Source organism: Cyclopterus lumpus, chromosome 7, assembly GCF_009769545.1.
Source record: "Cyclopterus lumpus isolate fCycLum1 chromosome 7, fCycLum1.pri, whole genome shotgun sequence".
Lineage (NCBI taxonomy): Eukaryota > Metazoa > Chordata > Actinopteri > Perciformes > Cyclopteridae > Cyclopterus > Cyclopterus lumpus.
In genome coordinates this window covers 15018944-15031940 of record NC_046972.1, presented here as the reverse complement: position 1 = coordinate 15031940, position 12997 = coordinate 15018944, and the positions used below count along the sequence as shown (strand labels likewise).

At 40.5% G+C, this 12997-nt stretch overlaps 1 protein-coding gene across 1 annotated transcript in view; it reads right to left on the bottom strand.

The window, feature by feature from the left end:
- LOC117733814 (nucleolar protein 4-like) overlaps positions 1-12997 on the bottom strand; it is a 126828-nt gene that overhangs the window by 73822 nt on the left and 40009 nt on the right. The window contains exon 4 of the mRNA XM_034537707.1: positions 12575-12681. Within this exon, the coding sequence (XP_034393598.1) occupies positions 12575-12681 (107 nt within the window). The remainder of the gene's footprint in view (positions 1-12574; positions 12682-12997) is intronic.

The window sequence follows — 12997 nt, the reverse complement described above, 5'->3', positions numbered from 1 at the left end:
TTATTCCCCCTTTCTATCTCTTTAAGTAAATTAACCAAGTATTTAGTTGGGTTATTTTTGTATTCTCTCGTTCTGGGGAAGGGGCCATTAGGTCCTTACTGCACAATAACACAAATGCTTCTTTAAAATAAGCACAATGTTAGGAGAGCCTGAGCCAGACTGGGAATCACAGACATCCAATTCAAAATCTCAGTTTAATAATGTTTTTGTCCCTGATGTGACATATGCTGCCCTCCACCACCACACGTCATAATGGTCCATTCAAAGAAGAGGCCACTGTTTCAATGCTTGGCACGCGCTACCGATTGTTCCTCACTGTGGGCGGGTGTGCTTGGTCATTCCGCATCAACCACCCACCAACTCCTCCAGCCACACATACAAGCGCACACACACACACACACACACACACACACACACACACACACACACACACAGAATTAGACGTAAACATACGCGCACGCTCTTCACTCAATCACGCACAGCCAAACACCACGCGCGCACACTCGGGCAGCAACTGAACAATGTGCGCCTGTCAGGAGCACGCTGGCCTACTGCACTCTGCATTACACCAGAAACCCGGCCATGAATTATAATCATAATCACATACGTGTCGCAGGACGAGGCACCTTGCTGGAGCCGCACAACGACCGGCTCCCAGTAGCGCGAGTGTGAGGAGCGGGTTCGGGGTTTTAACGAGCTGCATGCGGTGTGGCACGGAGCCCACGGCCGGTGCGAGAGGGAGAGCAATGACAACAATACAACTTACTGAAGCGCTCCAGTCGGCGACTAACCGAACGCAAAGTGTGCAACCGAGGCAAAAAAAAACAACACAAAATTGTTTTTATTACCGTTATGTCGCTCGTATCGACAATTGAGCAGCACGCCTGTCAATAGAGCACCAAACAGCGCGATGTGATATGACCGCAGAGCTCTGCGGGCAGCCTCTCACCAGCATACATGAACAACAAAATAAATAATAAAAACACGCAGAAAACGCCTTCTTACCTTCACTTCTGCAAGATTATAAACATGAAAGTCGACCCACGTTTCCAGTCCTGATTTCTTGTTTTTGCTGTTTGGTTTAATTCTTTATTCACTCGCATTCAGTTTTTGTTCTTTAGTGTTTATTTGACACGGACAATACAACCTGCTATTCGTATGAAGGGAGGGAGTGAGAGCAGAGCACACAACAGGACCCTCAAGACTCGACCGGTGGGGGCGGTGCCACGGCTGCTTACATCACAGAGAGAGCAAGAGCGAGAGAGAGAGAGAGAGAGAGAGAAAGAGAGAATAATGATTATTCCACACCCAGGTGCCAGTTTATTAGGTACACCTAGTTCAAACTAAGAAGTAACACTCTGGCCGTGATACTGCTTACATTGCCATTTTAAATGTCATTGTTTATTTTGTTTTTTTTGTTATATACCTATTATCCTTATTTAAAGAGGACATGTTATGCTAATTTTCAGATGTATACTTGTATTGTGTTCATGCTTTAACGTTAAATAGGCACTTTATTTTTCTCATACTGGCTGTCTATAATAGTCACCATAACGGATAGACGTAGTCTCCAGTCGTCTCCAGACTAATCAAAATATGGAAAAAGAGGTGGAGCGGGGGTGGAGCTGGGGCGAGAGACGGCTGAGAAGAAGCCAAGCCCTTAATTATGCATAATTTCAAGTCATAATATAATGTATACAGGTGAGTTACATAAAAAAGTTAGTTTTCAGAAACTCCACAATGTTATCTGTGCAGCTCTCGTGCCTTGGTGTCGTGATGTAGTGTGACGTAATCGTAGTGGGCTATTCATTATGTGTTGACGTCTCTGTAAATCCTGGGCACTACACTGCTACATCCATCAGGTGTCGGCAGGAATTATTCGGGATCACATAGCGACGCTCTACAGTACACGGTTGCTTGCTTGTGAGACGCCATGCTGTGATTTTGGTCTGATCATGTGACAGACCGGGAGGTCACTGGCCTTAGTTTAATAGGCAGCGAGGATGGAGGTTGTTTGACACACAGGGATGTGAGGCAATTTAAAGGACATTTTATATCCGTTTGACTTTTTTCAGTTTGTAGGTTGGTAGGCACTCCAGATACAATCTAGAGGCAACCCAGGAACTCCACAATATGCGAAGGTAACGATGAGAAAATAAATATTAAAAATCATTATTAAAGAAATGTTTTGATCAAAAAGGCTACGATAAACTTCCAGGAATTGAAAATCCACTGTGAAAGGGATACAATTCTACATGGAAAACATGGACAACTCCCAGACCGGACAACGCTGTGGCAGCGGCCTGGCAATCACAAGGTAGCCACACCCTGACGTGCACCCATGCTTTATTGTCTACTTACTCTAAATTGGACCATAATTTAGTAAATGAACATCATGCCGTATTGAAGAAGACTTGAAACAAGCGATTAAGACCATAAACACTGATGTTTACAATGTTCCCTGATAAATGAAGTGAGAAGTAAGGTACTTTTCTCATTGACTTCTGCATAGACTTCTTTTTGCAACCGGAGGAACCTGCTAGACATTTGAAAAATGGCAAATTTAAGGCACTTTCGGATTGGCTTCACTTTTCAGACCTGGAGGGTGCTCCCTGGTGTGTCCCATACATAAAGTAGAAGCAAACAATGAGATGCAATCATAAGACCTGGATAATATGACGGATAATATATGACAGATGAAAATAATGAAAACACAAGATGAGATTGCACCAAAAGGCTTAAGAAATCAGTCATCTCTTTTTACACCTCTAATCATTTATTTATTTTTACCTTTCTCTATGCACCTGTACTTATTTCTTAGCTTGTACCTTATGGCAATCAATAAAAAGCGTCTTATCTTATTATACTGAGATATGTTTCTGCTATTTTGTCCAACCTTTAAATGAGAGTCAGCTAAATAACAGAAATACCTCTCTATATAAAGCAAAAATCAATTTCTGATTGACCCACGCTGCCACTGGGAGAACATGCAAACTCCACACAGAAGGACCGCTCCGACCGGGAATCGAACCCGCGGCCCTCTTGCTGTGAGGCGACTGTGCTAGCCACTACACCACCGTGCAGCCCTGATGGATGTGCGCAAAGGTGGCAATTGGGCTGGGAAAAAAACTCAAAAAAAGCATTACTGACTCAAAACCAACTAGCTTCTGTGACTTATGACTTAAATAATACCCTCAGTGCATCACAAATATAAATTCAGTATATTTAAAAGCACATTCTGCTGCTTGAGATGTCATTTTAATTTTTCTAAGACAAAACACACACACTTCAGTAACAGACTGGGTATTACATTTGTTTCTCACAAAGCTGTGCGTGTGTGTGTGTGTGTGTGTTTGTGCGTGCGTGCGTGCGTGCGTGCGTGCGTGCATGTGTGTGTGTGTGCATGTGAGACAGAGCAGCATGTGGGCTGTCATAAATTTCCATGACTAAGCTGCCACCTTTAGGCAGAGAGTGAAACTGCAGTGTAATTAGTCACGCATGCTCATGCACAGGACGCAGAGCTGGGGGAAGTGCAGCGCAGTGTCTGTGTTGATAAGGATGCTTATCACTTCCTGCAACACGGAAAACACAGAAAAGGCCCAAAAGGAGACTGAAAACTCTAAAATAGGAGCATTTCAAATGGTTTTTAACTTTTAACCTGTCAGACTCTCCAAAGAAGTGCAAATAAGTGTAATTAGTTTGTTTGGTAACGCTTTATCATAACCATCGTAAAAATGCTTACTACCTATTAGCAATCCTGTAATTTACATTATTTCATCACCAGTCTCTGTAATGTGATATAATTAGTTTTGAAACTATATATTGTATAAAGACGATAAGAGACTCAAACAATCGCATTCCGATTCAATTTGTAAACTAATTATTAACAGTTTGTTCAATTCAATTCAATTCAGTTTATTTTGTATAGCCCAATATCACAAATTACAAATTTGCCTCAGAGGGCTTTACAATCTGTACACATATGACATCCCTGTCCCAGGATCTCACATCGGATCAGGAAAAACTCCCCAAAAATAACCTTGTTCTTGCACTTATAACATTTTATATACTATACTATCTATTAATGATTACTAAATGATTTGGAAACCTTTAAGTTACCGTTTGTAATACTTTGTTTATCATTACTGATATTTGTTGGAAGATTTAACTCAGTGGAAGTGGAAAATAATATCAATAATTAGGAGGACATTTTATCCCCATATACATGTGCGGTTTTTTTTTCTCACAAAAAATAAAAAAGGTTTAAGGGATATGAAAAATTAAATGAAGGCATATTTGGAAGTTAATCAAGTATTGGTGGTTTCAACAGAGATTAACAGCATACATTTGAGATTATGTCACTGGTATTGTTTTGAGTGTTTATGTCATGTAGTACACGTTTCAAGGGGCTTTCCATCCCTCTGTGCGACTAGCTTTGTGTTGGTTTCAGTGCACTTTCACTCTCATCTTACAGTTTCAGTGGAAGATGTAAGTCTTGTTTCGTCTCACCTGTGCTCAGAGGGAGCATGGAAAGGGGCGTGAGGAAAACAGTGCTGTGACATGAGGCTTTCACCATACTTCACATACAATGTCTGTGCACTTAAAAACCATCAAGGGGATTTTTCTTTCAGGCCTGTTTCCATGGCATTTCTACTTTATTGGACAGTATACACCGGAGAGAGTCGGGGCAGATGGTGAGAGGATAAGACCTGATAAAGGTCATGCCCCTGGTGCAATCGCACTCCGAGGGCTTCAAGACCGACCAGCACTTTGTGTGTGATCTTTGTATCAGCTAAAAGCTAAAAGCTCTGCACCAGATGTATTTAGGGTTTTTAGAATATCATTGTGAGGAACCAAGACTGACGATCTAACAATACGAACTCGGGTGTCTTAATTGTGCTCAAACTCTCACCTAAACCATATTTATCTATTTTAGCAGGTTTAGACTAGTGTCTATATTGCAAAAAACATGTGTCATAAAGGTGCAATGTGTAAGATCTGGGCAGAATTTTTGTTGTAAAAAAAAAAAAGAAAAAGTATCTCCAGAATGTGAAGAGGTCATGTTGACGTTTCGTCAAAGACGTCTATGAATTGCGTTGCAGAGACATTTACTGAGATTAGCGTGCTAACCAGCTAGCCCCAGCTCCTCCTGTCTTAATACTACTTGTGCCTCGAGAGGTAACAGTGAGTCACTGTCGTGTCCAGTCTGCCCTCAGTCCAACATGAGAAGACAAAGGAGGAGAGCTTCCATGGACTCGTCCAAGATCCATCCATGGTCTGTGTGCGTTTTGATAGTTTGTTTAATCCATTATATCCAAAGTAATAGAAACATAAGACTATTTTGCCAGACTGGTCTGTGGCAGTAAACTATAGCAACTAGCCTTTGGCGCAAACCAAACAAAATCGAAAGAGCTTATGCGTGAAGTCACTGTTATTAACTTTGCATTTCTTGTTGTCAAAGGGCTCATTAAATAAGTTAAGAGAAAGTGAACCTCTCTGTATTGTTGAACAGCGTGAGCAATGTTAAGATAACTGTACTACATTCATGAACTGAAATGTCATGATTTGTTGTCTTCTTCTGGGGAAAAAATAATTGTACAAATGTGCGAACTAATGGATGTCTGTGCCTCTACATCATTATACCATTGGTGGACAATGCATAATTTTTCACCTATTACCCATAATGATCTAGAAGAGGCTATAGAGCGGCTAAACTCCTCCACTTGCTCCCTTGACCCAGTTCCCACACAAGTATTTAAATGTGAATTATATTGTCTGTCATATATGGAAGATTGTAAACAGTTCTTTACAATCAGGAGTCTTCTTGTCTTCCCTCTGGTGTGCTCTGTCCATGAACACAATCTGTACTAATCAAGCTTCAGCATAACCACAGCGCTCAAACAGTTCTCACAATAGTAGTCCATGATTTAAAGATCAACAGTGCTGAAAACAAACCTTCCATCTTAGTATTACTAGAGCTGATTGCAGTCTTTTACACCGTTGAGTCATTACTGGCTCTGGTCATATTGAACAGAAAGGACATTCTCTGTATCTTTTGACAACTTCAAAACAAATTTTTAAACTGGCAATTAACAATTGCTCTAGTGTGCCACAAGGAGAACTCTTGGCTCTGTTCAACATAAATATGCTGCCACTTGGTTCCATCTTACAGACAAACAATATATCTTACCATGTTGAATTAAAAAAATATTGCTCATTGTTTATAAATCACTTAATGGTCTAAATTACTAAATATTTCTCTAACCTGCTTATGGCTTTTTCACCCTCCTCCAGAACTCCCAGATCATCAGACACTGGTCTCCTGACTGAACCCATGATCCCATGTAACTCTGGTTGAGGTGCATTCAGGTACGGTAGCCCCACTCTGGGACAAACTCTGCCTGATGCTATAAGATTTACCACAACTGTGTCCTCCCTAATACTCTAACCCTATGGCTAGGAAGTGCCTCTACCTCTCTCTGCCTCTCTCACTTTGGGTATTTGTGGGTGCGTATGTTTATGATTGGCGGTTGGGATGATTTAATTTTAAAATATATTCTATGTCTTTAAATATGTATTCATGTGCACGTCCTATTTTTCTTCTGTTCATATCTGATGTGTGTGAAGCCGATTAAGCTGACATGTATGAATGTGCTCCAGAAACAAATGACTACATTGGCTAATAACTATCAGATTATAAAATGATTCCTTTGCATTAAACTCTTCATGGACTTAAGGACATAATTCAACAGGACTGGTGGTGTCGTGTGAAGTGAATACAAACTGTTTGGTTATAGGACTCATATTACTCTGAAGTGTGACAGGTTCCCTTAAAGAGAAGTAGTGTAACCATGGTAATGTCATTTTGATATTACAGGTGATGTGATGTCGGTGTTTTGAGGGTTATTTTTTTGGCGAGTGTGAATTAAACGGTGACAGTGGTGTGCAGCCAAAAAAGAGACACTTGCTGAGCTCTATTACAACTTCATGGGTTTTTAGTCATATTGTGGAGTAAAAGTTTATATTTCAGATGGAACTGTGAATTGGCAGAGTTACTTTATTTGTGATATGCATATTATATTTTGGACCGACAAGTTTTTATCCTACCCACAGGTTGTTTTTAATGTGAACATTTTAAATGTGTTTTTCATCGACATGTTTTTATGCACAAATCAAGGGGGAGTGAAATACAGGCCTTGTACAGTGAATCATGGAGTTGTTGTGTTGAATTGACTTGACGCATGTGAGATAAGAGCTATAAAAGGTATTTAGCACAAGATACGTGAGGTTATTCAAAGGTGATCAGGCTCAAACACAAAATGTAATTAATTCTGCCACAAGGATATGTTAGTGTGTGAGGCCTTGAGGTTATTTGCATTATTTCCCTTTCCTCTTGACTTTGAAGGAACTCCCAACATCCTGATCTGAAAAAAGTGAATGATTTCACCAATGTTTGACGAAGTTTAGATGCTTTGCACAGAACAACAAATCAGACTGAATCAAGTCCTGTATAGAGCCTTATACAACTGACGTTGATAAAAAGATGTGTGCAAATGTTGGCATTATGGCACCATCATGACTTCAAAACTGAATTGGGTGTTGGGTGTTTCAGAATAAGTGACTGTGTTAGCTGGTGACTTTCAGCCGAGTGCATCAGTGGTTGCTTGTAGTAAGTTAAGTAAATGGTTGTCATAGATAATAAACACGATTAGACAAGATTAGTATAAGCACATTAGTAAAGTAAGTGGACGATAGAGATTTGAAAAAGAAAACATGATTTTAGATCAGCTTATATTATTCAGTCCACCAACTATGGACAAAAAGGTTTTGGTCACTTCTTCAAGGCTGTTCCACCGACAAGCCTTTTATCTCCTAATGATTCTTCTCTTCTGCCGTCTTTTAATAATTATAATAGACCAACCCCCAACCTATCTCCCCTCTGTACACACACACACACACACACACACACACACACACACACACACACACACACACACACACACACACACACACACACACACACACACACACACACACACACACACACACACACACACACACACACACACACACACACACACACACACACACACACACACACACACACACACACACACACCCCTCCTCCAAAAAATAATGAAATGTCTTTCCTCCGGAGGTAGCTGAAATAATGGGCCGGGAGAGGGAGAGGGGGAGACCATAAACGATAATGAACCACCTCATTCTCAACCAATTCCTTCTCTGATTCCTCCCCAACCCCTTCCTCCTCACCCTTGCATCCCATCATCAACTACACATTTTCTCTTCTTTTTTTCACCCCAGCCAAAAAACATCCACCTAGATCTATCCTCATTTTTACTCCTCATTCTCTCCATCTTCCTCCTTCCCTCAGTCAAACAGGGCCGCCGCCCTGGCACCTCTCCATCCTCCTCTCCCTCCTCCTCCACCTCTTGTCTCCTCTCCTCTAGACTCCTCACCCATTTCTACATTGTCTGCAGTAGCAGTCCCCTCAACGCACTCCCCCACCACCTCCGCCCCCCTGCCAAGCATCCTGGGTAATTTCCTCTTCTTATTGAATTGGGACGGGGGGCGGATGGAGATAAAGGGATGGGCAGATGAACAGAGGCTTGGGATGAGTGCTAATGGAGCCAGTAGAGGATTCACACATCACCAATATGCAGTACATCCTCCTCTCTTCTTCTTTCTTTCCTTTGGCTCATGTTCTCTCTTGAGAAAATGTATAGATACCCTTCTCTGCCCATTTCCCATCTCTTTTCTCTCAGACCTTCTTTTCACAGAATGCTGTGCTAATGACCCCCCCCCACACACACACACACACACACACACACACACACACACACACACTTACTGAAGCTAAAGCTCCCTCATGTCTTATGATATTTCTATAGGTGAGTGAGTCATTGTTCCTCTATTCCTGTCTTTACTTTTGCTCCTCTGGGCCGAACGCTATAATCATTATGTTGCACAGACTTATCCTGACACACACACATATGCACACTCACACGCGTACACACACACGCGTACACACACACACACACGCACACACACACACGCACACACACACACACACTCTCTGCTAAAACTTCACCTAAACTCGAGTGACAGGATTGAAAAGACTGTGGTCAGACAAACGCATAGTACATATGAGTATTTTGGTGGAGGGGGAGGAGGTTGAAAGTTGAATGAATAGCACAAATTATGCAGCTTCTCATAAGTTTACTTCAAAAATCAGCAGCAACTGAGCACTCTTTTATACATTTACACGTTTTAGTAGCGCTAGACCAATATATACGCAAATAATTTAGGTTACAAGAAAGTAAAAGTGATAATAATACTCAAATATAAAATGACGACATTACATTGTCTGTGAGAGTTGGAATGTTCTGAACATAGTACAATTTCCGAAAAAAAAAAAAAACGTATGAATAAAACAACTATATATTAAAACGACAGATTTTTAAATTGTGGTAAGTCATTACTTTAAAAAAAAAAGAAAAAAAAAAGGTATTATATGTTACTTTAACATTAACATTTCTTAACACAACTAAACCTCAGTCGTATATATTTTTGTTGTTTACTAACATTATCCCAAATGTGTCCACATTTAAAACCCAGAATGATCTGGAATGTTAATCAATGCGTAAAGAGGATATGATGCCTTTGACAGGCGACCAAATGAAACAGAGCATTACGGTCTGCATCATATCCTCTTCGCGCATGTGTTAGCGTTAATGTCGTCTGCCAGAAGTTTTCATAAATTGACTTCTTGAACAATGAACACCAAATTAATCTTGACCGGGAGAAGCTGACTGCAATGAAGAAAACAATTCCCATAATCCCATGCTGTCATCAAACTCTGTCTTTTGTTATTGTTTTGATTGAGAGACCCCTTGTAGCAGAAAATTACATATTGTGCGCAAATGTCATTTATTTTATGTTTATAAACCAGCCCACAGGAGGAGTTTCTAGTTGACAAATACATTAAACACAACTAACATTTTACAAATTCAGAAAAGCATGTTATAAACCATGTATTGCATGTTTCAAAAAATATATTTAAATGCTAAATAGCAAGGGTTGAAGTTAAGTGTTACCAAAAATGTCATATGAATATACTTCAGGTATTGGCCTCAAAAGTGAAAATTATGGTTTCAATGAAAATGTGCCATCTTTATCCGACTTAATGATGAGATACTTTTCAGGAAGAGATCCACCCTGACTTGATAGGCGAAGAATCAAACCCCCAACTGGTGTAGCAGGCTGAAAAAACTGTGGTGAAACTTAATTTTCTTTGCACATCTTTTTTTATAAATTTTAAAAAGCTCTCATGCTGTTTCAGATATTTTACCATGACTGACGTGAATCCTCTAAACAACCTGACAATTTGACCCGAGGTGAAAGATGCTGAATATTGGCAAACAGCCTTAGCCATTGGAGGAGGAGTATTGATTAAGATCCCACATCAGTTAGTTATCCGTAGGCTGCATACAGCACCAACATATTTTATTGATCATTGGCAAGATGCTTCTGATGCAAATCAATACAGTAACACTGACATATACTTCAGCTTATGTTACAACATTGAACCTCTCAGACACATCTCTGATCCTGGAGTTTTAGTTCCTTCAGCTCCTTAACACCAACGATTGGTGGCAAGTTAAAGGGCCAAACTCACAGCGCTTTGACAAACATTAATTTTCTTCCCCTCGATGATAATGTCAAATAGAGAAACATATGGTGGAGACATCAGAGAAGAAAAGGGTTACACTTTTCTTTTTAAGAATCCTCTGCTTTAAGTGAATGCACACAAAGAAAACACATGTTGGTTTTGTTCATTGCTGGATTCTAACAAGGGTGATAATGAGAACCGTGTCGATATGTCAGTGTGGACTAATTAGAGCGCCTTTGACGTGCTGTCTCCAAACAAACCGGGACAACTGCAGGTGTGATGGTGTGTGTGTGTGTGTGTGTGTGTGTGTGTGTGTGTGTGTGTCTTGGAGAGACAGACAGACAGACAGACAGACAGACAGACAGACAGACAGACAGACAGACAGACAGACAGACAGGTATTCCAGTGTAAATTGGCACTTTAGTGTCTCTCTGTAGCTAATTAACTCAACGCTCAGGGGCCTGGCTTAATTGGAATGAGCTCAACCCTCTGCTCGCCCACCCGTTATCTACACTCACACACACACGCACACACACACACAGAATATGACTGACAGCTAGTGTGTGGCACCGGTAGTCACAATGGTGCAGGGGGAAGAGGTGGTGGGGGTGGTGTGTGACCAATAAGGAATATACCAATCTTGACCCCCACCAACACACACACACGCACACACGCACACACACTAAACTGCTTAAGTACCAAGCTGAGGAAGCGGGTCTTCCTCACCACCTCACAACTTTTCCAGCTTTATACTTCCAGGCCTGTATGGCGATGAATGATCTGTTTTTTCTCATCATATACTGCCTGTTATCGCTAACAACATCAATTGCTAGACTTGTTGATAGAATGATGCACCTTGAAGTTGTATCTGAAAACCGGTGGACATTTGGTTTGAAACCGGTGGATATTTGGTTTGAACTCATAAACAACTTGTTTGTGAGTTGTATATATGATAAATTAAGATTTAAAATAAAGTTAATTGTTTGAGTCATGGAGAAGGGGTAAGTGTATACTTCTTGCGACTCCTTTTTGGATATGTCACATTTTTTTGTATTGCATATTTATGTTGTTTATAATAATTTATTAGTGTTTGCTATATCTTTATTCTTAATTTTCCTTGTTATTCTTACTATTTTTTTTCTGCTGCCACCACCACCCGACCCCGGATAAGCGGCTGAAAATGGATGGATGGATGATCAAAATAAATAGATCAAAATAAAACCTACATTTTGCTCATCAAGTTATTTATCATACAACACCAGAGAATATTGTATTACATCATGGTCAAGGTTTGGACTGTTGCTTGGGCAAAACAAGATTTTGGAAGACCTTTTCATAGACAACATGTATTCATTTCTAAAATAATTGAAAATTAATTGATAACAAAGTAGTGCAGTCCTTTTGATTCTAAGAAATACAAATAAAAAACAGATCATCCTAATTTTTAACCATTTTCTCAGGTCCTTTGTTCACATCTTTCAAATCTAGCAGAAGCAGAATATACACAAACACTGTCTCATACTTAATAAGAAGAAATTATTTGACTGGCAGATGGAAAAACTCATATTTTTTCTCATTAGTGTTTTAATTGCAAGACTGTGTGGGAGTTTTCTTCCCAGCAAGGCATTAGTGGGCCTCCTGGTTTCCTCCTACACGCCTCTACTCAATACTCGAGTGTACAAAACCACCTGCTGGTTTATCAAGATTTACTGTATGATCTCACAAGAACATTCCTGTGGTCTCAGGGTGCACAGAAACAACAAATGTTCTGTCTGACAGCACAGACAGAAACATCAATTCACTGCAGCCTCACACCGGAGCTCAGAATCCGATCCAGCGTCTCCGTTGTTCAACATGCAGCTATGTCGCAGTGACCTCACGTACCTTGTTGTTGCTCATACACTGCAGCTTCATGTGCTTCATGTAGGTGGTGGTGAGAGGCATGTTGTAGTCGATCACCTCCAGCACCAGAGAGCTCGGCCTGTCGTTCTCTGGAGAGGAGGAGAAATCATTAGGTGAAAAACATCGAGCAGTGACAACAATCTGTCCCCTTTTCTACCTGTGATGCCGTATTCCTGATACAGTGGAAAAATGAAGCTCTGCTGTGCTTGGGGGGGGAAGCAAAATGTATCACTATAAATAGATAATTATTTTAACCGATTATAACAAATGTCAATTAAATTACCATTTGTGTATTTATTACATGAACATGCTTCGACGTTTACTGAATTGTACAAAATACAGTGCAGCTGTTTTAAGGGCGGCTTCAACCATAGGTGCTTTCCCTGTGCACTTTGGTTCCCCTAA